Raw genomic sequence first — 27,265 nt, 5'->3', positions numbered from 1 at the left:
TGTCCTCTCTACAATGTTCATGTTGCTTGGTGAGTTCAAGAACTACCAAGTGAGCCTTTACTTCATGCAGGGCACCACACATGAAGTTACACAGATATGTGGAATTAAACAGACACTCTGCGTGCTTTAAAGCAAGGAGTTTAAAGTCTGCAGAAGGAAACTGCCCTCTAAAGAACTGTGTTATCAAATGTAAACAGTGGTACGCTACCCAAAAGAACAGCCAACAAGTTACAGAGTTTAGAAGTGTGATTACTTGGAAAGCTTCTCAGAGGAATTGGGATTTTAGGTCTCAAAAATTCAGTGGGATCGGGCATAGGGCAAGGGTTGGAGGAAGCGCATTCTAGGAGGAACAGCAGGGATATTTCATAGTTCACAGAATTGACAGTGTTCGACCAAGGGCACTGGCATGATACTTCTGCTCAAACGCTCAGGGCAGCTGCTTGAGGGGCTAACCAAGGAACAAAGTGAAGTATTTTTATGACAACAGGAGCTTCCCAACAAGCTGAAATACACTCAGCAGCCTACACAGAGCAAGTCAGGCAAAGAGATGAGGCAACAAACACCTACTTAACTCTAAAGCTCAGCTCTCTGAAACGCAGAGGAAATCTGCTTCAAAGGAATTGAACATTAACACACCGTGGGCCAATTACCAGGGTGGTTTGTGTATGTTGTTTAATTAAAGTTCTTTGAAAAGGTTGGGGGGGGTGCTCCTTATGGTTGTGAGTATTGTTTTTTTATTATTTCCGTGTTACTATCCTGTCTCTAAAGTTGAAACAGACAGGCAGTTGTTGAAACAGGGCTAGTCTGGAAAGAATCCTGTATCAACACAAGAAATTCCGGGAAGAAAGGACCCTGGTGTTAACTGCTGTTAGCTCCAGGGCCCTGGAGAATTCTGAATTGTTGACATACCTGTAAGATCCAGGCAGCAGATAATCTGTTGAAAACAAGAGAATGGGATAAATGTGACTGATTTGTTGATAAATATCCTGCAAGGGTCTTTAACCCACCAGCTTCTCTCTAATGCCTTTATATATAAGTGAGTGGTTTTCATTGTAAATCACTCTAACTTTTGTTGTGATTTTAAATTGTGCTGAACATTTTAAAGTTGGCTGTATCTCTTGTGGTGAGTGGTGGGGGAGGGGACAGAGGTGTATAGCAGCATTGTGAAGTGAGTCTGCATTGTAGGAGATTTTAAAAATTCTTTTGTAAAAGTCATCTAGAAGACGTTTAAGAATTGCAAGTATTAGCAAAGGGAAATTTTTACTTACTTTGAAAGTAAACTTTACTTACAACACTACTTGGGTACTTGGGTAGGAAGAAAGAAATGTTTTAAATTGTTGTATGTAATCCTTATAAAACACAATGAATAATATATCCTAATGAAATTTGCAGCTTCTTTGGAAATCCACCATAAAACCTTGAGGCATGCTGTTTATTTAAATGGTTTTCCTGGCCAAGATGTTTTGAATATCAATGATCAGGAAGAATTCTGGGAAAAGGACTGAAAATTGGCTCAGGTAGCAAAAAAGGCAATTAATAGGTTTGGGGTGGGGGGTGGTTAGACATTGTTTAAAGCCTGTATGAATTATTTGTTGCCAAAAAGGAATTCCAGGAATGAAGCAATTCTGGGATCTAGGGGACTAGTCATTAGAAAGTAGGAGAAATCAGGAAAGAAGGAAAAAAATATTTGGGTGGCAGGGATATACATACATGGCCGTGCTGCTGGGAACGTTACAGTGTCAGTAGTGCCACCTGACTTAACATACCTCCATGTCTTCTTAGTATAGCCCAGTGTCTAGCAGATCGATTGCAATGAGTTTAAAAAAAAAAAAGAGTGTGTGTGTCTTTAAGGAATTCTTCCAATTATAATTAGTCAAAGGAAATCGAATGACAACAACATGGTGATTACAAAAAAATTAACTCCCCACCCCTAGAAATGGGCAAAACACATCTTTTATGGAGAAGGTCTGGAGTGTGGGCATGGGTAGGGGTGCTTCAGAATCAATGAGACTGTAGCAGTGTTTGATTATAAAAGTACACTGCTCTCTGTGTCCCAGGAGATGCAGGCAATCACCTTGAGGGTACTGTTCACTTAGGCTTTTTTAAAAATTAAATTTAATGTTTTTAAATTGAAGTATAGTCAGTTTATAATGTTATGTCAATTTCTGGTGTAGTGCACAATTTTTCAGTCATACATGAATATACAAATATTCATTTTCATATTCTTTTTCACTGTGAGCTACTGTAAGATCTTGAATATATTTCCCTGTGCTATACAGTATAAACCTGTTTATCTAGTCTATATATACCTGTCAGTATCTACAAATCTTGAACTCCCAGTCTGTCCCTTCCCACCCACTTCCCCCCGGCACCACAAGTTTGTATTCTATGTCTATGAGCCTGTTTCTATTTTATATTATTTAAGTTCATTTGTCTTCTTTTTTAGATTCCACATATGAATGATATCATATGGTATTTTTCTTTCTCTTTCTGGCTTATTTCACTTAGAATGACATTCTCCGGGGCCATCCATGTTGCTGCAAATGTCATTATTTTATCATTTTTTATGGCTGAATAGTATTCCATCGTATAAATATACTACAACTTCTTTATGTAGTCATCTGTTGATGGACATTTAGGTTGTTTCCCACTTAGGCTTTTTAAAAGACTGCTTTAATGTTATCTATGCCCTGTATTAGTGGTTCCAATCATGGGAACAGAGGGTAGCTCACTTGAATTATTCTAAGTGTTTGTTCACATTGGGTCATTCTCCTAAAGTATTGTTTTGGATATCGGCTTTACATCTTTTCCCCATGTGTTAAAATAAGGCTATTTTATCTTTATTTTATCTTCAAATAGTTAATAGTAATTTTACACTCAAATTGAATTTCTGGTCTGATCCATAGACATTATTAAAAGCTTTATTTTTTTCTTTTCTGAGGCAACAAGCATGTTTTCTCCTATCTATGATAATAATGAAATACAATAACAAATTTGTTCCTAAAACCTCTAGAATTTAAAATCAGACTTGATTAATACAGCCTTTAATAAGATCATTTTGCTCTATCTCAGATGATAGTCAAGAATTTTAAATTATACAGTTCTGAGATAAATGCTGGGCTCCAGCTGTTTTGTTCATGTATACAAATGTATGAAGACTTAAAAACCATACTCCTCGTGGGGAATTAAACAGTAAAAAGCAGTGATGCAAGTAGGAATAGACAAAATGAGTAGAAAACGTAATCTCTGTATTAGAGTGCACCATCTCACGGCCCTGATTTAGTAGGGTAAGAACAATAAGCAGAATTTCAGGTCCTCTTAGAATGATTCAAAAAGCTATTGTTTAGCTTTTGTACAATGCCATTAATGGTGGCTGGCCGTAGAACATAAAAGCAGTCGCTCTGTTCTTAAGTACAGTGCTTTAAAATGAGCTAGGAGCCCAACCAATATGTAGACTTGAAGAAAAATGCATATTTAGAAACAAGAATCTTGAGCATTTGAAAAGACAGCTCTCCATTTCCATGAAAAGAAGCCACATATTTATGTTCTTGGAATAATCAGCTTTAGGCTTAACAATATTAATTGGCCAAAGCATCATAATCGAAGTTCTGCAATTCCTTGATATCCAGAAGAAAATGTTGTTCATCAGAAGCTTAATAAATTATTCCCACTAAATCTTAAATCTTACTTAATACATTCCCGGGATGGAAGTGAGGAGCCTCATGTCAGAATTGTTGTATCTTTATTACCTTTTCCTTTGAAGGAGGAAAACAAATGGAAATTTTTTGACAGATCGTAGGAACTTATTATAGACTACCAAAATATCACAGATAAATACGCAAGCCTTACAGGTAAGAGAATGACAGTAAAGATATATCATCCAGATGTAGAATCAACCTTGCCACAACAAACATTGTCACTTTTTCTAGTCACTTGGAAAGAGACTGTGTATATTTGGAGGATATTTTTTTTTCCAAGACAAGAGCATTCATGCAACTATCATCGTCCCATTTTGGCTCCACTGTGGCGACCCACAGGAGAGATGTAGCCCCAAAGGGTTAAGTGCAAACTGAATTTGGGTGGCTAGGATATTTTGAATGAACAAGGAAATATTGACCAATCAGCCATTAACTTGTCAAGTTCAAGTGCTGATCGAGGACTGTGCTAGAAGTGGCAGTAAAGATGTGATGCTTTATGTCAAGAAGGTGAAAATTTACTTGCAAAACAAGCCCCCTTCCTGTTTTCATCTGGCCTCACTGCAGTCCATTTTCCACCTAGGTAGCGGAGTAGATTTCCTCAAATCTCAGTGCATCACTTCCCGATTTAAGTTTCTTGCTGTTCCCTACGGGAGTAAAATCCTCATTCACCACGGCATTCCAAGTTCTCTGTGATCCCATGCCTGCATCTTCTCAAACTTCATCCTATCACCACCTCTCCCACGCCCAGCCAAACGAAAGCCTGGGGTTTATCTCGCTCAGATTCCTACCCCCCACCCCTCCTGCCCTCCTCCCTCCCTTCTCTTGGCAAGGTTAACTCTTACACGCCCTTCAGAACTCAGTTCAGTGGTGCCCTCATCCCTCCCTCACCCTCCCTCACCTCACGGTGTAGGGGGAAATCTTGAATGCAAGTGACAGATTGGATCACTGTGAGTCACAGAAAACGTTTCAACAGGGGAGAAACGTGGGAAATGCAGAGGTTTTCTGAAGAATGCACTGGGCAGATTTGGGGGATTTAAGGAAGGGAGAGAAGAGGTTAGCACTGACAAGTGAGAGGCAGTGGAAATACCGGGACTTGTGAGTCATTACAAAAACCAGTAGTGAGGGTTTTTTTTAAAAGCAAAAAGGAATTAAATGTGTAAGTACTATAAACTCGTCTTTTTGACTATTAGTTGCATCACTGTGAGGATAATGTCACTGCATTGTAAAGTCTTTCAAGTAAGCATTATGGGATGTCTCAGCAAATGAACTGTCAGGAATGCCAAAGTAAGGAGATAAATTATAGGAATTAATATAATTAGATTTAGCAACTTCCGGGATGTATCAGCTTCAGTACTTCACCAGTGTGCTAAGAGACCCGTTTATAGTCACAAATTTTATAATCACGTATTCTGGCCACTCAAATAAAATACATGATATAGACACTTGCAATATAAAAAGGCCTTTTAAATCTGTATTTTGTGGTTATCTAGGGCAGTAATTTGAGGATTACCCCCCAAAAATGTCATAGAGGGGGGAGGGTATAGCTCAGTGGTAGAGCGCATGCCTAGCGTGCGTGCGTGCGTGAGGTCCTGGGTTCAATCCCCAGCACCTCCATTAAATAATAACAAATAAACCTAATTACCCCCGCAACTGATTTTTTTTTTTTTTAATATCGTAAACAGATGTATCAGAGGATAACCCCAAACTGCTTACGGGGGTCCTGGGAAATAAGGACTTCTGGTGGCTGGCTAAGATGTTACTAGTGGGTGATGGCCACCGACTGGGAAGCATGTGGCCCTTTCTGCCGGGAGAGCTGCTCTGTCCCTGACCTGTTCAGCTTTGCTGGAAGTTCACCTGTGCTCACTGCTGTACCACCAACGCTGAGCTGACTCCTGGCATATTCGTTTGTAAGAACTCATAGCAAGTACTTGCCAGCTGTACACTCAATTTTCACTGAGTTGTTTCTCATGGTCAATTGTGTGAGCTGTCTTAACTGGTCACTTACAGCACTGCACACTTTTTGTGAATTTTTCAAAAATGCAAAACATTATTAGGCTTTGATCTGCTTTAAAACAATTCCTCGCTATGGTTTTTTAAACCAATAAATTCCACTCATCTTCCAGCCTAAGCAAGTGCTTACGGAAGCTCGATGCAATGTGTGGAATTGTGGTTTCCATGAATATCTAGTCATTTTTCTTAGAAAGTAAAAAATAGAAGAAGAGAAAGGAATTTTTTTTTTTTTAATGTTAAGTCCAGGGTAATGAATTCTATGTTGTATGCCCACACAGGCAAAGAAAAATCCTTCACTAATTCAGAAGTCCTGATGTTTGGCTCTTAATGGTCCTAACATATTTCATGTGTTCTTTTAAGTACCTACTTTTGTTAGTAAATGATTTTAAGGAGCTATTTAAATATGAATTGCCATAGAAATTCCTTCTGATAAGGTTCCAGATTGTCATATAGATCATATGTCATAATCTCACCTATAACATGTCCTCAATTTTACTTTAATGGAAGAACTTAAACCTTTTTAAGGTATGTGGAGAAAGGGAGCTGCTGGAACCCAGAGGAAAGACCAAATTCAAGAAGATGATGGCTTTTAGACTCGCAATCTCTTTCCACCAAAAAGACCACAGTGAATCCACTGTGAAGGGAACGGCTTGTGACTGTCCACACAATTAAGTGTAGCATTTAATACTGGTAGTGAACGCCTACTGATTCATATGCATACATTTAACCATACCTGTTTTCATGGGGATTTCTTATTCCCTCCATCTCCACACAGTCTCCTTTTAGAGCTCAGTGTGAAGTCCATCAGTTTTTTTAACCACGCTTGGAGTGCAGAGGCTTGAGAGGAAAGATTCCGAATGTGAATGCTCCTCTCCTCTCTCTAATATAAGCAGGTTATATAAAAGTTTTGCTGTTTGTTTAGCAGTTCTCTATCATCTCCTTACCATAAAGGAAGCTGTAGTTGATTTTTTAAAGTGCCCAGATATAGGTAATAGGGTCCCAATAGAGGCTTGTTAATTTGATTTCATAAATGTATTAAATTTAACCAATAAGGTAATAAAGCTGGTGTCAAAACCTACAAAGAAAGAACTGATAATAGAAATTAATTTATTACTTTTGACCTTTAACAGTATTTCATTATTTTGGACAATACTTGCATAGATGACTGGAAACCAGGGTGGTTTTCCCATGAGCAGTTGCTTTGGGAATCACATCATTCAGATTCACATCCAGACCTAGAAAGAGAGAAAATTACACTCCTGTGAGGTCTGCACCTTTGCAATCCTCTGAGCAATTGGAATCCTTCCACCATCAAGACCAGCCCCCCTCGCTCCCCCCCCAGCCCCCTCCCACCTCCAGCCCTGCCCCTGCACAGTTGCCTTGTCCTCAATTTGCTTATTTAAAGAGGATAGGGTTCTGTAACTACCTCCTTGATTTCCCTTAAACTGGGCTCCATAGACGTCCGCAGTGTTCTTGGAAAAAAAGGTTTGGATGTTGCCTAAGTTAATTAATTTGAAATATTCCCTATAAACCATCGCCTTCAGTAGGAAACAGCAGAAGCACATTATGTACTGTATCAGTGAAATGAACAACTGGTCAACCCACAGTAATGTCATGGTGATCCTCAGTGTCTGGGTCAATCAGAAATAACCAGAAAAAAGCCAAAATACCAGAATAAAAACTCTGAGATACAACTCCCTGTAAATTAGAGCACGCAAACTAGTTTACCCTCTTTCTACAGCAGATTAATTCATGAAAATGTATGCAAAACAAATTTTGTGACCCAAATTCTTTTTTTTAAACCATATCTTATTTTTTGCATTTTGCTTTACAATTTTAAAAGCACTTGAATGTTTGTTTATTTTTTTTTCTCAGCTAAACCTCTCTCTCAGCAGCTCTGTTAGTAGGTGGGATTACGGGAAATAAATCTAAGTGATTTGTCCAGACACACAGAAAGTAGTAGAGTTGGAGGCTCCAGACCAAGTCCACAGATTTCTCAGCTTAAAGAAAATACCTACATCCTTTTTTGAAGTAAAGAAATCCTTTGAAATATACTCATGCCCTAATTTTCCACATTAGAAAATATGGATTTTTTTATGTTGGACTTATTTAAAGTAGGATGTGCCTGTATGTATAGTATGTTTTTGTTGCTTTCTTATTTCTATTTTTGGGGAAGAGCATGGCTGAATTATTCTGTATGTTCAATAGTCATATTATTACATCTTTTTTCCTCTGATTGAGCAGAAAATAATGGTTTGCCCTTACGAGATTAGTTTCCACCCTGATTAATATTTAACCTTTTTATTTTTAATTCCACCCAGTTCAAAATTTCTTTAAAATCTTAGAACACAGCTGCTAATTCACTAATCCACTGCACTGATCTCAAACTTATGACTGCCTAGGCCAATTAATCTGCATCATTTGTTGTTTAAGATTGTCCTTTTAACCAGAGAAACCATCTCCTGAGCCATCCTGCTGGTTGAATATTAGGAGTCAGACCTTTTCGTGCACAGGAAGAGTCCGTGGTTTAAAGATCTAATCTTATTTTATTGCCTGTTACCAACTACCTTGTAGTTATTTTGGGAACCAGTAAACCGGCCTCAGTTCATTCATCTGAAGACTGAAGGAGAAGTTTCCTTATAAGGATTTATGTCAGCAAATAAAGAATGAACATTTACAGAGTATTTACAGTTGCCCCGGCAAAAGGTTCAAGAGGAAAGAGAATGATTGTTTCTGGTTCTCATGTCAAAAACTGTGAACACAGTCCCTCCAGGGATTTGGTCAAATGGCAATTTCAGAACAGCCACGATGCAGTCAGATAGTGGACATCAGTGGAAAGGCTGAACCCAGACTTCAAGCCTGACATTAAATCTCTCTGCAAGTAATTTACATTTCCCTGTTTATGAAGGGACATGATAGCTAACTGCACCACAGAATATTGATTAAAAAGTACATAAAATAATTTGAGCTCCTTAAAGAAAAGTAATATTGAAATGTAAGGAGTTCATCCAAGTTGCTTTTAAAGGCCTTTACCCCCACCCCCAAGCAACAATGTGAGTTAAGCAATGTAAGATAAACATTTAGCCTCCTTTCCCATACCAGCAGGACCCTGGCAGCCCAGCCTCCCCATAGCCTGCCGTGGGGGCGGGGGCGAGAGAAGGAGGAGGGGGACCAGAGCTGGGGACCACAGGCAGGAGCCCAGGCAGGCTTCCAGAGTTCAGTACTTATGCCTCTCACAACCTTTGCTCTGGGGTCGTATTGAGGATTCCTTTCCCTCATTCAATGTCCTGGTTGCAGGCATCACCCTGTGTCGCTGAGGTTAAAAATTAAGGGGCTGCCTGACCTTTTGCTAACCCTTGAGAAGAAGTCAGGCCCCTAGAAACAGGAGATGCCTGGCTTAGCTCAACTCTTCTGGTCTTCAGGGTGACAGTTACAAGCCTGCGGCTGCCTCCCCCAGGACCCCTTGAGGACTAAAACCTGTTTACCAGCCAGGAAATAAAACACATGTACAAACACAATTTGGGATGGATTCATACTTTTTAACTCTCTGACAGCAACACTCTCCATTCCCCTCTCCCTCAAAATAACTTGTGAGTCTGTAGTTAGTCTTTGAAATTTTGACTTTATAACAATTTATTGGAAAAAGTACGTTGGTATGTTCCAGTTGTATTGGAAAGGATCAGCCTGTGTTGCTTTATTCTCAACATCTTTCGTAGAAGAGTTAACTGAGTATTTCAGTTTTTCCTTTGATTTCTAAAAGAATGCTACATGACAGAGAAAGTAATTTTGGTTAAAATTAGGGAACTAGAAATTACCTAGGTTTTAGAAGCCTTTGTTTTGATTAGCCTTTTTTTTTTTTTTAAGACAGTGGGAGATTACAAAAGAACAAATAAAAAGCTGGGAGAAGGATAAAGGAAGTAGGTAGAGAGAAGGGTCAAAATACTGTCTTCGACTGCCCCCTCTACAAAGAGGAGCGTTTTAAAAGACTTGCTTCAGTTGAGAGTCCCTGCAGGCCCCACCGAGCTGAGCAGAAAGGGCTGCCTTCTGTGCAGTGTCTGCGGGAATCGGCTGCCTCCTAGACCCCATACTAAGTGTGAGGCAGGAGGTTGATTCCCTTTCCTACGTACCTCTCACATTGCCAAGTGCCTCAGGCCAGAGTTGGCCCTTTTAAAGCTGATCCATGCAAAGTTTTCTTTGACTACACCAACCCATTATATTTATTGCCTTTACCTACATCCTCCTCAGGAAGCTTCAGAGTTCCTACCTTGGAAATAGAGGTCTCCTACTCTGACTTAAGAAACCGAACTTTTCTAGTATGGACTACTAAAGCCAATGAGTAATTCCCAAACCAAATTCTTCAGCATTCTAATAAACATTTTTAATGATTTTTGTGAAAATCCCCTCTCCTTTCTTCCCTTTCAGCAAAAGAAAAAAATTCTTTAAAAAAATACATCTTAAAAAATTGTTTTTAAATTTTAGTTTTTTGAATTAAAGTACCATCAGTTACAAAGTGTCAATTTCTGGTGTGCAGCACAATGTCCCAGTCATGTGTATACACACATGTATTCGTTTTCATGTTATTTTTCATTAAAGGTTATTACAAGATATTGAACATAGTTCCCTGTTCCCTGTGCTATACAGAAGAAATTTGTTTTTTATCTATTTTTATATAAGTGGCTAACATTTGTAAATCTCAAATTCCCAAATTTATCCCTTCCTACCCTCTTTCCTGGTAACCATAAGATTGTTTACTATGTCTGCGAGTCTGTTTCTGTTTTGTAGATGAGTTTATAGTGTCCTTTTTCTTTCTTTCTTTTTTTAGATTCCATGTATGAGTGGAATATAGTATTTTTCTTTTTCTTTCTGGCTTACTTCGCTTAGAATGACGATCTCTAGGTCCATCCATGTTGCTGCAAATGGCGTTCTTTTTTATGGCTGAGTAGTATTTCATTATATAAATATACCACAACTTCTTTATCCAGTTATCTGTCGGTGGACATTTAGGTTGTTTCTATGTCTTGGCTACTGTAAATAGTGCTGCTGTGAACGTTGGGGTGCAGGTGTCTTTTCAAATTAGAGTTCCCTCCAGATATATACCCAGGGTGAGATTGCTAGATCATATGGTAAGTCTATTTTTAGTCTTTCAAGGAATCTCCATACTGTTTTCCATAATGGCTGCACCAAACTACATTCCCACCAGTAGTGTAGGAGGGTTCCCTTTGCTCCACACTCTCTCCAGCATTTATTGCTCATGGACTTTTGTATGATGGCCATTCTGACTGGTGTGAGGTTGATACCTCATTATAGCCATGCACAAATCACTCAGTGTGATACACCACATCAGCAAAAGAAAGGACAAAAACCACACAGTCATCTCAATAGATGCAGAAAAGGCATTTGATAAAATTCAACACCCATTTATGATAAAAACTTAGCAACGTGTGTATAGAGGGAACATATCTCAACATAATAAAAGCTATTTATGACAGACCTACAGCCAGCATACTATTCAGTGGTGAAAAACTGAACGCCTTCCCACTAAAACCTGGAACATCTTTATTTTTAATTCAACTTTTATTTTGAAAAGCTTGTGGACAATGTTGTGATCACCTTGTGGTCATTTGCCACATCCTCCAAGGGTGATGTTAAACTAGCACTTAAAAAGCCACTCATATAAAAAAATAATGCTTGTCATTGACCTTCATTGTGCAAATTGAAAATATACTATTATTATATAACCTTTAACTACTGATTGGCCCACTTACATTCTCCTAATATGTGCTTTGTTGCAGGAAATCTTCACCGAGCTACCAGTGTTCCCGAATATGTCCACAATCTACACTTGGTTGAAAATGACTTTGCTGCTGGGCGCTTCCCTTTTACTAAAACCTATGACGTGCTGCAGGTATGGTACCGGAGAATAGAGCCCTCGCTGCTGGACTGCCATGCAAACATGTTTAAACTTCTGTAGGTTATTTTTATTTTGGGGGGGGGGGAGGTAATTAGGTTTACTTATTTTAATGGAGGCACTGGGGATTGAACCCAGGACCTCTTGCATGCTGAGCACGCCCTCTACCACTGAGCTATATCCTCACCCTGTAGGTTTGTTTTTTTTTATTGAGTTATAGTCAGTTTACAATGTATCAATTACTGGTGCACAGCACAATGCTTCAGTCATACATGAATATACATATATTCATTTTCCTATTCTTTTTCACCATGAGCTACCACAAAATCTTGACTATACTTCCCTGTGCTACACAGTATAAACTTGTCTGTTCTCTATATACCTGTCAGTATCTGCAAATCTCAAACACCCAGTTTATCCCTTGCAAACCCCCTCCTCCCTGGCAACCACAAGTTTATAGTCTATGTCTGTGAGTCTTATAGTCTTATTTTTTAATGTTTACCATTCTCAAGTATTACCATTGCCTAAATGAATTATGAGAAGATTGGCTTTGTGTGGACACCATGGAAAACCAGGCACTAAACGTTATCAAATCCTGGTGCAGATAGTCAACCGAGTCTTGTTTACCCAGAAAGGGGCCGACTTCTCCACTTGACCCAGAGGAACCAACCTCTTGTATAATCATCCTAGCATCAGTGGACAAGGCAGATGAAAACTGATTCCCGCCTGATTTGAACTTTCTTTCTGTCTTGTGCAGACAGGCACAACCGCCACTTACGAAGCCCGCTGGGGGAGAGGAACTTCGCAGTACAGCTCGCAGAAGTCAGTGGAAGAAAGGTCCCTGAGGCAGCCTCTCCGGAGACTTGAGATTTCCCCGGACAGCAGCCCGGAGAGGGCCCACTACCCGCCCGGCGAGCCGCAGTACAGCCAGAGGAGCCAGGCCGGGCACACGCTGCGGGCCCAGGAGGGCCGCCGCTCCGCGCCCGCGCTGCCGCCGCGCTACGCGCGCTCCGAAATCGTCGGCTTCAGCCACTCGGCGGCGGCGAGCAGGCAGCGCCACTACGACACTTACCAGCGGCGCTACCAGGACGCCGTCTTCGACGGCGCCCCTGTCGCGCCGGTGCTGCTCACCTACCCCAGGCCCGGGACCAGCCACAGCCTGGGCAACCTCCTGGAGAAGGAGAACTACCTGGCCCCGGGGCCCGCGGCAGGGCAGGTCCGGCCGCCGGCGCCCGCGCACCCCGGCGGCGCGCAGGGCCGGGCGGCGCGCTCGTCCTGGCACCAGAGCTCCTTCCACAGCACGCGCGCCCTGCGGGAGGCCGGCGTCGCCGCGGAGTCTGGCGGCCGGAGGATGCACATGACCGTGGGCCAGGTGGCAGCCGGCGGAAGCGGGAACGTGCTCGCGGAGAGAGGCGCCTTCGCCGACGCGCAGCTGGGGTGAGTCCCCGTCCCCATCGTCCCCATCTGCGGCGCGCTCCGTGCCAGCACATTCTGTTCCCACGGCCCTGACCGCGTGAGCTGGCGCTTCTGGGGCTGCAGAGAGGCTTCCCGAGATAAGTGGTTAAAATAATGACAGATTAGCCTATTTACTCCAGGGACAGGGGCCAAGCTACCTGCTCATATGGCAGCTTCGTGAGGAAATGTGACTTTTAGTCCATCTGTTCCAAATTAGATGCTGGCTAAAGGGATGGCTACCCCTTGGCTATGTGAAAATCTGCTCTGAATAGAGCTAACTGCAAAGTAGACCAAGAAATAGATAATTGCATGCATTTTCTCAATCGTTCCTTGAAACCAAGGAAGGAAAAAGGCAAACATTTATTCCTGGTGCTGAGTGAACCTTAAATGCTGTTTTTTTGTTGTTGTTCACGAGATATATTCTTTTTTTCTGAAATCTTTTTTTTCCTTAAATGCTGTTTTGATAACTACTACCATAAAAAGACTGAGAGCTAAGCAGAGGCAGATAATTTCTAGATATCTCTTTCCTTCTTTTGATACCTTATAATTTTACCTTTTGATTCTAGATTCACTGATTTGGAGGGTGGTTTTGGGGTTTTTGTTTGTTTTTTTTTTCAATACTGAATAATTAAAATAATTGAAGTTTCAGGGTCATTTCTTTGCCTCTTCTATTTACCTTATAGCTTGACTAACCCAGAGTCTTTGGAACTTAACAGTTATTCAAATTTAATGCTAGAGCACAAATTTCAAAAACCGAGTTACTAAGAGAAAGGCTGAAAAACGGGTGATTTATTACATCAGTAACTCCTAAAAGAATGGTATAGTATCACTATGGCAAAACATTATGTGATTTTTTTTTCTTTTAATTTCTGAAGTTGCTTAATGGAGGTTGTTACCTTTAATCATCCCTTTAAGTGAATTTGTACAGTGCGCTCACTGACTAGGCAGGCACCAGTGAGAAAAGATGTTAGGGCTAATCTAACCTTTTTAAAAGTTGAAGTGCAGTCATTTTACAACATTGTGTTGATTTCTGGTGTACAGCATAGTGACTCAGATATATACGTATGTATCTTTTTCCTATTCTCTTTCATTATAGGCTATTACAAGGTATGGAATATAGTTCCTTGTGCTGTACAGTAGGACCCTGTTGTTTACCTATTTTATATATACTAGTTAGTATCTACAAATCCTGAACTCCCAATTTATCCCTCCCCACTCCTTTTCCCCCCGGTAACCATAAGTTTGTTTTCTATGTCTGTGAGTCTGTCTCTGTTTTGTAAATAAATTCATTTGTGTCCCCTCCCCCCCTTTTTTTTTAAGATTACACGTATAAGTGATATCATATGGTATTTTGCTTTCTCTTTCTGGCTTACTTCACATAGTATGATGATCTCCGGGTCCATCCATGCTGCTGCAAATGGCATTATTTTATTCTTTTTTGTGGCCGAGTAGTATTCTATTGTATAAAAATACCACAACTTCTTTACCCAGTCATCTGTTAATGGGTATTTAGGCTGTTTTCATGTCTTGGCTATTGTAAATAGTGCTGCTATGAACATTGAGGTGCAGGTGTCTTTTTGAATTAGAGTTTCTTCTGGGGGGCTAATCTGATCTTGAAACAAGAAATAGTTTTTATAAAGCAAAATTGAGCATGAGACAGCTAACATTTCTTGTAGAAAGCAGATCTTTGTCAGTATGGACACACTTACAAAGAAGAAAAATTCATGAAGTAATTATTTATGGAGAAAAAAGCTGATCAAGTCTTTTAAATGGATAATTCAGAATGTATTAAATGCCCACTGTATTTCAGGATTTGTGCTAGATACAATTTTAACAAAATTATTTAACAATAACAAAACTGTTGTGCCACATCCTCCAACAACTGGCTTCTCCTCCTCCTCCATTTGTGTGCCCCACATGGCTTCAACCACCTTGTCACTTCCCAGTCTCTCATCAACCCACAGCAGTATGGCTTTAGTCCCCACCGTTTCGCTGAAACATTTTCCCCACACATCTGCCAGTGACAGTCTTAATGCTACAACCAAAGTAGACACGTATTCGGTGTGTATATTACTCAGTCTGTGGGCAGCGTTTGACACCACCAGCTGTGAAATTCTCTCTTCCTTGGTTGTCAGCGCACCACCTTCTCCTGGTTTTCTGTAGCCATGTCTTATTCTTCTCTGAGAAGAGTTTTCTGCATGCCCAAGGAGGTCACCCTCAGCAACCTTTCTCTTCTGCTCTTGGTGCTCTTCCAGAGAAGCCCTGGGGCACAGCACTTGTATTCTGTGATTCGCAACATCTTTGTTCTTCAGTGTGTCCTCCAGCCTGAACTCCAGATCTGTATGTAGTTCTAAACAACCTCCTGGACATCCCGATCTCAGTATATTCAAAACTAAATTTATCAGCTCTTCCCTGCCCTCTGTTCCTGTCTCTTCACACTAAAGTCTCACCGTTTCCCAACCTGGAAGTCATTTTTAAATTTTACCTCCATAGTCACAAATCACCAAGCCATACATATTTTTATCTCATTACTGGGTCTTAAACTTCTACCCTTCTTTCTGTGTCTGTTGCATTGGCCCCTCTGCCTGTGGTCTCCTCACCCAGAACCATTCTCTAGGACTATTAGGATGATCTCGCCAAGTCTGATCACCTCTGTCTTCAATTTATAGCCTTTACTTAATTCCACCAGATTTGCGTGCTTGTTAGCGTGGCGCACAGAGCCCATGTTTTCAGCACTACGTATCATTCTTGTCTCATCTCTTTCTGCTTCTCCATCCTTCATCATCACTGTCCCCAAACACTCCCCCAGACACCCAAACCACCTTGAACCTCTTTTACTTCCCTTAATGGAAAATATTTTTTGCATATTTTCTTTCTTGCTTCATTCCTCCCTTTCTTCCTTTCTTTGCCTATCTATCTATCTTTCTATCTATCTTCTCTGTTTCCTCCCAGTAGTTGTGGTTTTGCCTGGCTACTCATGATTCTGCATTTAGCTCAGTTACCACCTTTTCCCTGGCCACTCCCCTCACAGTCTAGTTTAGGTGTCCAGGTAGCTATGCAGTGTGGGTGTCTCTACCAGCATAATTTATTGTGGTTATTCATTTACCTATCTGCTCTCCCTCTAGTCTTGAGCTACTTGTGAGTGTCTTATCATCTCGATATTCCCAGTACCCTAGAACAGAGGTAGGTCCGTGATAGGCACTTTATAAATATGAGGTGAAAGAATGAAACTGAAGAAGAAAGAAATGAAATATAAACTTAATTTCTTGCCATCTAAGTTCTTTGTTGCTCAAATTCTAGAACTATTAAATAATTTATTTCCAGTTATTGTTTTAATAGATAGGGTGAATTTCCTTGGAATAATTAATCACATTTCAAAGAATAGAAGGAACACTTGGGGTCAAGAAATTTAAAATAAAGCACAAGAAATCTGTCCTCAATAATTCTCAAAGTTGCCATCCTAGAGACCAGACAGCACAAAAATGAACTCTTCTTGAAAATTTTACTATTTATGGAAAAGAAAAGGGGTCAGAGGTATAATGATCAAGGTGGCATCCATGCCTGATTCTCTATCTTCCTTTGGTGGTCCACATGGCTCATTTCAGTTCCCCCCGGGCTGCTGCCTAAGAGCCCTGCCCCTGACAGCACACACTCTGCCTTGCAATGTCTCACGTTTCAAACTCTCTCCAGTCCCTGTATTTGGAATCCACATTTTTACGTCTTGTGAAGGTCCCACATGTAATGAAGAGTTCTTTCACATTTGTGGAACATTCCCAAAGAGTAGCTGGATAAAACTAGAAACCTGCATAATGACATAAGGTATCAAACAATGGATCTTTGTTTCCAAAAGAAGAATGGCTGGTCAGTTACTAATGCAACTAAAAATCAAGACATTGGAGTGAAAGAGAGGCAGTCCACCTGCTCTAATTCAGACTAATGAAAAAGGTTAAAAAATCACCAAGTAAAACATTCTAGATCAGTTTTTCTGAAAATAAGATTTCTGTGTGGGGGACTGGTGGGTCAGCAAATGAATATTAGGGTCCTCCAGTGAGCCCCACACTGCAGTAAATAAGCACCAAGGAGATTAAAAATTGAGTGGGATATACAAGGGTCTAGAGAGGACCCATAAAAAGAAAATAAGACACATCAAGTGCTAGGTTGTGCTAGTGTCTGTAGGAATTCCGAGAACAGAAGAGCAGTGTTCTCTAGGATTCGTAGAGGAAGACTAAGGAGAGACTGTATCTCTGGTAGGACCACTGGTCAGGTTTGTGACACAGAGCAGAAAAGATGTCATATTAACTTCCCTCCACATCCTCCTAATTACCATTTTTGTAGTTCTTTTGATTCTTCAAGTCTCTTTCAACTGTATCTTTTTTTCCATTTCCATTTTTAACAACCCAGTTCACAGCTTTATTGCTTCAGTGAAGACTCTTGTGGTGTCCTCAAAACTGTCTCTAGAAACACATATCCACTCCAGAGTCGTCTTTGCAAAGCAGTGCTTCCATCACACTTAAAATCTTTGTGAGGTGGGGGAATTTGCCTTTCCTAAGCATCCGACAACACACAGGAGCCCTTCACTGGTCGTCTGGCGTCGGCTTGCCTTCTAAGCCGGAGCCCTGTTCTGACATCTGGGAACCAGCCTGATCAGGGCTGTGTTGTTATTGGCAGCAATGTGTTTGCTGAGAGATTGCACACCTACAAAAAGCACCATTTTTAGTTTTTTCCCTGTACTATCTCATATTCTCACCAATGATATTTTACACTGCTTCCTCTTAACATTTTTCGTTTATATTAACATCATTTTAACATATTGACTAAAGTTGTTGAAAAGACTCGCTCCTGGAGAATGTGTTCAGTGGGTATTGGGGCCCAGGAACAACTGGTTTTCCTGATCCTCCCCTCTCCAACCCCATCTCCCAAGCCACATTTCTGCAGGCTTCAAGAAGTGTTTTAGGAGTGAGGGGAAAGGAAGAAGGAAGGAAGAAAGGGAGGCAGGAAAGAAAGTAAGGAGGAGAGAGAGAGACAGACTGAAGTGAATCTGAGCAGGGGTCTTTCCTGGGTACAGAAGCCCCTCCATGTCCCCTGTTTCTTGTTTGTGGGGGTAAAAAGGCTTTAGTCTCCTAGACCTTCTCTAAATTGCAAAGAGCGGTCTCAAAAAGTTAATGATTAGGAGAACAGAGTCACAGGACAAGTAGTTCCTCCTGAAGGGATATAGATAACAATCTGATGCAGATCTTTGAGTTGTTCTGCAGAAACCAAGACCCCCACCCATGGTGAAGAGTTACTGCACACTGACCACCAGCACGTAGACCTCATACTGGTTGGAACCAGAATGTTGATGATTGAGATTCCCCAAACATCACCCTGTTACCTCAACACCAGCCAATCAGCATAAAGTCCAGAAACTGCTTAGGCAACCCTGCAACCCTCACCCCTAATGTCACCTTTAAAAACTGCTTTCCCCAAAAGCCATCAGGGGTTCTGGTCTTTTGAGCACAAGCTGCCCATTCTTCTCACTTGGTGCCCTACTATAAACACTGCACTTTCCTTCACAGCAACCCGGTTCGTTACATTGGCTTTGCTGCATGTTGGGCAAGCAGACTCGAGTTCCATTTGGTAACAGAGGGGAGGAGTGCTGTGTGGGAGAAGAGAGACGGGAAGGAATAGCTGTAGCTGGGGAGAGGAATGCAGGACAGGTTTCACAAGAAGTGATGATATTTGAATAGATAAGAATTAGGTAGAAGAATGGGCTTTCTAGAAAAATCCCAGAGACTGGCTTGTGAAGAGGCATGCAGTGTTTAGAGAAGGATTGAAAGTCCAGTGGGATGGGAGGATGGGTTAGTCAATGAGGGGGTGGAAGATGGCAGGACATGGAGCTAGTCTAGCGTCAGAAACGTGCGCCATGTTTTAGAGTTGGACTTTACAGACAATAACAAAACAGAAAACTGATGCCCTGACAGCTGTGGCAGACCTTCTTGTTGAGGAGGCCTTCCTTGTGGTTGGGAATTGTCTTTAATGATGAAGTAGCATTTGATGGGCTAGTAGTGAATGCAGAGCTTCTTTGTGAGTCATGTCCAGGAAAATAAAGGATTAGAGTAATGGAATCATTTGTGGGTGTTGGAGACTTGGGAAATTCAGACTTTCCTGAGTCATTTACGACTTATGAAGTAGATTAATGACTGAATCTTAAAAAAAAAAAAAAAGGATTAAACATAAGGTTATTCTTAGGTTATTAATGATCTTTCATCGGTTATAACACCTGAAGTGGCAGATGGTGAAAGATTTACAGCTGTTTGACTTTTGATTTCCCTGTAAAATTATTGCAGTCCATGCATGTAGGCTATTTCCAGCTCTTTTAAAAAGGGTGTTTATATTAAATAAAAGTGATTCAAATTCTGGTTTTAATGGTACAGCCTACATTTTTTACCAATTAAATTGACTCCTGAGGCACATTCTAAAATACGAGATCATTATGTAATTCTCAGTATAGATGCCAGAGGTGTTCTGCTTCATTTTTAATATCCTTATACTCATGAGGTAACACTGCTATGTTTGAGCATGTGTTTCAGAAGCAGTGGGAATTCCATTTTGGTCAGAAGGCCCATTAGTCTTATCTCCTCACCTGTGCCACATCCACCCCACACAGACACCCCACTCACAGCGTGCACAGGCTCACCTCTGTGCACAGGTGCGTGTGTTACTGTGTTAGCCTGATGTAAGGGAGGACTTACTCACTGCTTGCTGGCAGATGCTGGAAGACACCCTCGCATAATGTCTTTGGAACTTCCATTATCTGGAATGACTCAGCTGTAACCCTCTTTGAACCCAAAAAGAGCCTTTAAGGCATGTCTTTAGCCCCAGTTCTAAGATGTTGCCCCCTGAGCATGGTTTCTCTGAGACCATCCTTAAGGAGGTACTAATGTGCTAACATCCAGCTTGGGAACAGGCTGCCTACCCTAGTCACCCTCCAGGCAGAAGTAAACCGGGAGGGGGGAAAAATGCCAGCGCTATGACGCATTTGGGAATTATTGTTTTACAAGTAGTGATTTTATTTGTCCTCTGTAAATCATCCTCTCTGTATCAAACTGAAATCACATTTCATCCTGCAATTAGGAGAGGACAAAGTATGCTGCCAGATAAATTGAATGTCATTGCAGTGACAAAGCAAACGGTAGCAGAATGTCTAAAATTGTTTTTTAAAAAAAATTTTATAGTTGCATTTTATCATTACCTTTCTTGATGGATTCTGAAATACCAGCATGACTTATTTTGACCAAACTCAGTTTTTCTGGCTTTTACTTTTCTCTTACTGTTATATTCATTAAACAAGAACACTTTCGGAATGCTCCTTCTAAAACTTATTTTCAGGTAAAATAACAGATTCGGAGCAGCTTTGAGAAAAATCTAATGATTTTTGAGAGAAGGTGTGACATTACCAGGGTAGAAATAATTCCATGTAAAGTCTAGCTGTGCCTTCAGTTACTTTATAAGATACAATTGTTATACTACACATATTTTGTCGTAAACAGAGTTAAGTTTCTTTCTTTGGTCTCTGTTATGATTCTGCTCAATTCAGTGATATCTTCAGAGGCTAGTCTGACCAGAGCTGGAGTGTTTCTGCTACTCACTTCCTAAACCTTCTGACCTCAGGGGCTGATTTTTCCTTCGGGTGAAGAGGAGCCAAAGAGCAGATGACCTAGGTGCTCAGTCATCACGGGAGGATCAGGTTGACAGGCAGGAGAGAGCAGGTTTGGAATGTTGTTTAATCTGTGACTCTTTGTCTAGGAATCTGGACACGGAGATGACTCTGGAACGAGCAGTGAGTATGCTTGAGGCGAACCACACGCCGCTGTCCAGGATTTCTGCTGCAGCCACTTTTATACAGCACGAGTGCTTCCAGAAATCTGAAGCGAGGAGAAGGGTGAGTATCATCTCAAGTCCGGTGCAAAGCTAGCACACTTTCACATCTATTATGGTGGCCCTGCACACTGAAACCAAATTTAATTTATTTTAATTTTTGAAAAATCTTCATGGAGTTAGTGTCAATTATGGCTCAATTTAAAAATAAAATAAGTAAATAAGTAAAAATAAAATCTTTATTGAGTCTTTTTAATTTAAAAGGAAATTACGCTTATTACCAAAAAACAAAACAAAACGTTCCTTCAGTTTAGAAACTTAGAAGGTAAATCACTACATGTACGTCTTCCTTCTTTGGCCACCTCTTACTTTAGAACCATCCCCAGTGATAATTGTAACAGTCTGTGTACTTTCAGATTTTTCTGAAAGACAAAGAGGGAGAGAGCGAGAGAGAGTGTGCGTGCATTTTAGGCTATTGTTTTATATATTTTAAAAATATATTAAATGTAAGCAATGTTTTCCAAGTTTTGTTTTCATTAAATAATTTCATTAACATAGTATAATAGAGGTTCGCTCATTAACATAGTATAATAGAGCTTTGTACACACATCTTTTAGCATTTCCACAAGTGTTCCTATAGGACACATCGTCCAAGATGGAATCAATAGGTCATTTTATTTTATTTTTTTTATTTATTTCCATTTTTTTTAACTGAAGTATAGTCAGTTTACAATGTTGTGTCAATTTCTGGTGTACAGTATAATGTTTTAGTCATGCATATCTATAATGTATTCCTTTTCATGTTCTTTTTCAATATAGGTTACTACAAAATACTGAATTTAGTTCGCTGTGCTATGCAGTATAAACTTGTTGTTTATCTGTTTTGTATATAGTAGTCAGTATCTGCAAATCTCGAACTCCCAGTTTATTCCTTCCCACCCTCTTTCCCCCTTGGTAACCATAAGTTTGTTTTCTGTGTCTGTGAGTCAGTTTCTGTTTTGTAAATAAGTTTGTCTTTATTTTTTTAGATTCCACATATGAGTGATATCATGTTATTTTTCTTTCTCTTTCTGGCTCACTTCACTTAGAATGACGATCTCCAGGGCCATCCATGTTGCTGTATATGGCATTATTTTATTCTTTTTTATGGCTGAGTAGTATTCCGTTGTATAAATATATTACAGCTTCTTTATCCAGTCACCTGTTGATGGACATTTAGGTTATTTCCATGTCTTGGCTATTGTAAATAGTGCTGCTATGAACATTGGCTGCATGTGTCTGTTTGAATTAGAGTTCCCTGTGGATATATGCTCAGGAGTAGGATTGCTGGATCATATGGCAAGTCTATTTTTAGTCTTTTGAGGAATCTCCTTACTGTTTTCCATAATGGCGGCACCAAACTACATTCCCACCAACAGTGTAGGAGGGTTCCCTTTTCTCCACACCCTCTCCAGCATTTATCATTTGTGAACTTTTGAATGATGGCCATTCTGACTGGTGTGAGGTGATACCTCATTGTAGTTTTGATTTGCATTTCTCTGATAATTAATGATGTTGAGCATTTTTTCATGTATCTATTGGCCATGTGTATGTCTTCATTGGAGAATTGCTTGTTTAGGTCTTCTGCCCATTTTTGGATTGGGTTGTTTGGTTCTTTTTGTTTTGTTATTAAGTTGTATGGGCTGTTTATATACTGTAGAAATTAAGCCCTTGTCAGTTGCATCATTTACAAATATTTTCTTCCATTCTTTAGGTTGTCTTTTTGTTTTGTTTATGGTTTCCTTTGCTGTGCAAAAGCTTATATGCTTAATTCAGTCCCATTTGTTTATTTTTGCTTTTATTTCTGTTGCCTGGGTAGACTGCCCTAGGAGAACATTACTACAATTTGTGTCAGAAAATGTTTTGCCTATGTTTTCTTCTAGGAGTTTTATGGTTTCAGGTCTTACGTTCAAGTTTTTAAAACATTTTTAGTTGATATTTGTGTAGGGTGTAAGACAGTGGTACAGTTTCATTCTTTTGTGTGTGGCTGTGCAGTTTCCCCAAAACCATTTATTTTGTATTCTTGGCTCCTTTGTCATAAATTAATTGTTCATTATGTGTGGATTTATTTCTGAGCTCTCTATTCTGTCTCATTGATCTATATGTCTGTTTTTATGCCAATATCATACTGTTTTATTGTAGCTTTTTCATTATAGCTTGAAATCAAGGAAACATGATACCTCCAGAAACATGATGCCATTTCTCCAGATTGCTTTATCTGCTCAGGGTCTTTTGTGGTTCTGTATAAGTGTTACAGTTGCTTATTCTATTTCCACGAAAAATACCATTGGAATTTTTATAGGGATTTCATTGAACCTGGAGATTGCTTTGGGTAGTATAGACATTTTAATGATATTAATTCTTCTAGTCCATGAGCGTGGAATATCTTTCCATTTATTTGTGGCTTCTTCGGTTTCTTTCATCAATGTCTTATAATTTTCAGCATACAAGGTCTTTCAAAACCTCCTTGGTTCAATTTATTCCTAGATACTTTATTCTTTTTGGTGTAGTTGTAAATGGGATTGTTTTCTTAATTTCTCTTTCTGATAGTTCATTATTTTAGTATGTAGAAATGCAACTTATTTTTGTATATTGGTTTTGTATCCTACACCTTTACTGAATTTGTTGATTAGTTCTAACAGTTTTTTGTTAAGTCTGTAAAGTTTCCTATATATAATTCCATGTCATCTGCTATAGTGACAGTTTTACTTACTCCTTTCTGATTTGTATGCGTTTTATTTATTTTTCTTGCCTAATTGCTCTGGCTAGGAATTTCAATACTATATTGAGTAAAAGTGGTGAGAGTGGGCATTTTTGTCTTGTTTCTGATCTTCAAGGAAAAACTTCAGCTTTTTACCATGGAGTATGATATAGTTGTGGGTGAAGGTTTTTCATAAATCACTGTATCAAGTTGAATAACTTCCCTTCTATCCCTAATTTAATGGATTTTCCTTTTTACTCAGGAATGGCTGTTGAATTTTATCAAATGCTTTTTATTCATCTATTGAAATGGTTCTATGGCTTTCATTTTAATTTTGCTAATATGGTGAATTACTTCGATTAATCTGTAACTGTTGCCCCCGTTCCTGTGCTAAATCCCACTTGGTCATGATGTGCTTTTGTACTTTTGAATTAGATGTGCTAATATTTGGTTAAACTCAAGGACACAGTTAAGTTACTTGCAGACAGTTTGACTTCTTTAAAATCTTGCTTTTAAGATTTGTTAGGTGGGACCAGAGCAGCGTTTATTCAAGAGCTAATTAGCCCCCACTTCTTAAGGCAAGGCACTTCTGAGGACTCTACTCAGTGCCCCAGTGAGTGACGAGGTTTTCTGGCTGGCTGATCCCACCGCTCCTGGGCCTTCGTGAGCATGAGGGGCTGTTCCTGTAACTCCTTTTAGGCAGTTACTTCCCTGGCTTCAGGCAGCTTCTTCACACAGATGTACTAATTAATACTCTGCTGAATGCAGATGGGACCCGCTGCAGATCTCAGGAGGCCTTTTTCTGTGCACCTCTTTGCTCCCTGGCGCTCTTCCCTGCATACACTAGCCTCTCTGTTCTCGGATTCTTCGCTCTGTCTCCTCAACTCTGCTTGTTGAATCCCACTTAGGTTCTCCCTCCCCACACCGCAGCCTGGGACTCTCCTGGACTACGATCTGCTGCAGCAGTAGGCCCTCCTCACTGGTTTCTCCATCTTTTAGGGATCGCTGTCCATCACTGCATCGTGTCCAATTATTGAAACCGTTGTATGTTTTGTCTGGTTTTTAAAATTGTCTCGGATGTAGGTAAATCCAGTTCTCATTACTACTGGATCATTTTTTAATTTTGATAAATAACTTCCTATAAATCCTCCCCCGAATTACACAGATTTACAGTCCTACCAACATGGTGTCAAAGTGCCTATTTGCAGTAACCGTTACTACCACAAGGTATGATTCTTTATTGTTCATTTTTGCTAATCTTAGAATCAGAAAGAAAGATACCTCTTTATAGTAGAAATTTTTCTATTTTTTGAAATCTAGACTGGTCAGTTAATCAGTTACAGAGAAAATCTTTATTTAAAATGAGACACATGCACATCCAGAGAGCTTGTCATTGTCTTTCATATGTAACCTCTGCCCATCATGTATCATTTGCCACTTTTAGTTTAAGTTTTTTTAAAGTGAAATGAGCACTTAATGGCAGTAATTTATTTGAGTTCATGTTCTTCTAGATTCTTACATTTTACCTAGTCTTTTATATTAATTTCTTCCACAACTAATTACAGAGCTTTTTAAAGCTTTTCACCTTTCGCTAGCCTTTCTAAAGTGTTCAAGTGAGTTTTCAGAGAGACAGAACTTCTTCCATACTTATATATATTACTTTCTCCTTTTTAAAAAAAGTTTTAACACCTTTATTGTAGTATGATTCCTGTACAATAAACTACACATAGTTCAGATGTATAATTTAATGAACTTTGATAGATGTATACACCAATGAAACCACCACCACAATCAAGATATTTTATTCATTTTTTAGACTAGGTAAATGAATGACATAATTATAATAACAAGTCCAGTTGACATAAATGCATTGGGTAAGAAGCCTAAGTTGTGCGTGGTAAACTAGAAGAAATAGGAGTGCAAAGTCTAACCTAGTCACTGACTAGCTTTGGTAGTACTCAAAACCAGTAGATCTCAGAGGGAAAAGGGAATGTGATTATATATAAAACAGAAATGGACTCACTGACATAGAATACAGACTCGTGGTTGCCAGGGGGAGAGGGGTGGGAAGGGATAAACTGGGAGTTTGAGATTTGCAGATACTGAAAGGTATATATAAAAGAGATAAACAAGTTTATACTGTATAGCACAGGGAAGTATATTCAATATCTTATAGTAGCTTATGGCGAAAAAGGATATGAAAATAAATATATGTATATTCATGTATGACTGAAGCACTGTGCTGTGCCCCAGAAATTGATGCAGCATTGTTAATTGACTAGACCTCAATTAAAAAAAAATTATTAAAAAAAAAGAGAGAATGTGATTAATCCTGCAGATCAATTAAGTCAGACAAAAGACCTTCGACCAATTTTTTTCACTTGCCTTTCTTTAATTATTCATGAAGCTTGAGCACCTTTGGGTATATATGTATTTTTGACTTTGTCTTTATTCAGTCAATTATCATTTTTTTTATTCATTGACTATTTTTCCTAAGATGTGTGTCTCCTTGATTATTTGTAGGAGTTCTTTACCTATGCTGCGTGTTAATCCATTGCTGCATATGTGACGATGTGGTTTTCTAACATGGCTTATGATCTCTTTTATTATGCAGGATTTAAAAATCCTTATGAAGTAAATTTATCAATATTTTTCTTCATGATACCTGTATTTTAGCTATTGCTTTAAAAGACCTGTCCCTTACATCTGTTTTTTAGTTTTAAAAGTTAATAATTCTTGGGTATTTCTCACTGACCCTTTGTCTGTGTTTACTCCGTGGAAAAAATAAGTAAGGATTTTTAAAAACAATATATTTATAGTAATAAACCTTCTTTATCCATAGAGGTAAAGAGAATTGGGCTAATATGAGTCCTTTGGTGCTAAATCAGATAAATGTTCCAATCACTTTTTATTCCCAGTTTTTAAAACTGGGCATTATCATATATATGCTTTCATTTTATAATGTGGAGTTACATGAAATTTTCTTTTGTTAACCAAGGTGGACTAGATTTCCACTCTCTCTTAAATTACTAATTTGATTATAAATATCATTTTGCTTACACATAGCCGTGCTGCCTTCTTAGCTCTTACTTAGTGATGAAGCTAGAACAAAGGCTAGTTTTAAAAATAATGAAACATGAAAACTGTATGAAACCTAGACACATATGTGCGTGATAGAAAGTCACATATAACATCACGTATAACATCGTGATATTATAACCCCAGAACATTAACAAAATTCCATTAATATTAAGCATGGTAGTATAGTATTTTAAATTTGTATATAAAAAACAATTACAATTTAGATATGAAGGTCAGAATTTGAAATCATAAACTTTTAAAACCTGTGACATCTTTTCAATCGTTATTTTATTTGGTTAAGACTCAGAATTTAACATTTTCAACCCCTCACTGCTTTTTGAAAGTCTTCTTTTGGCCCAGAGTTTCCTGTGTGTTTTGTTTTGGTTTTTTTTCCCTGTCTCTTTGGCTCCTTCAAGTTTCCTCTGTAAAAGAGAAACATTATCCTCAACCTGTCCCTGAAATGTTTATGTTCGTTAGATGCTTTCCTGGGACTGTTCTTATTTGACACCGTCTCCT

The 27,265-nt window shown here is 39.4% G+C and overlaps 1 protein-coding gene across 1 annotated transcript in view; it reads left to right on the top strand.

Moving 5' to 3' along the window:
- PKP2 (plakophilin 2) overlaps window positions 1-27,265 on the top strand; it is a 75,072-nt gene that overhangs the window by 2,101 nt on the left and 45,706 nt on the right. Inside the window, exons 2-4 of the mRNA XM_031443813.2 lie at window positions 11,501-11,613; window positions 12,374-13,053; window positions 20,857-20,992. Of these exons, the coding sequence (XP_031299673.2) occupies window positions 11,501-11,613; window positions 12,374-13,053; window positions 20,857-20,992 (929 nt within the window). The remainder of the gene's footprint in view (window positions 1-11,500; window positions 11,614-12,373; window positions 13,054-20,856; window positions 20,993-27,265) is intronic.

The sequence above is a fragment of the Camelus dromedarius genome, chromosome 25 (genome assembly GCF_036321535.1).
Source record: "Camelus dromedarius isolate mCamDro1 chromosome 25, mCamDro1.pat, whole genome shotgun sequence".
NCBI classification, from domain to species: domain Eukaryota; kingdom Metazoa; phylum Chordata; class Mammalia; order Artiodactyla; family Camelidae; genus Camelus; species Camelus dromedarius.
This window is presented reverse-complemented; position numbering and strand designations above follow the sequence as displayed.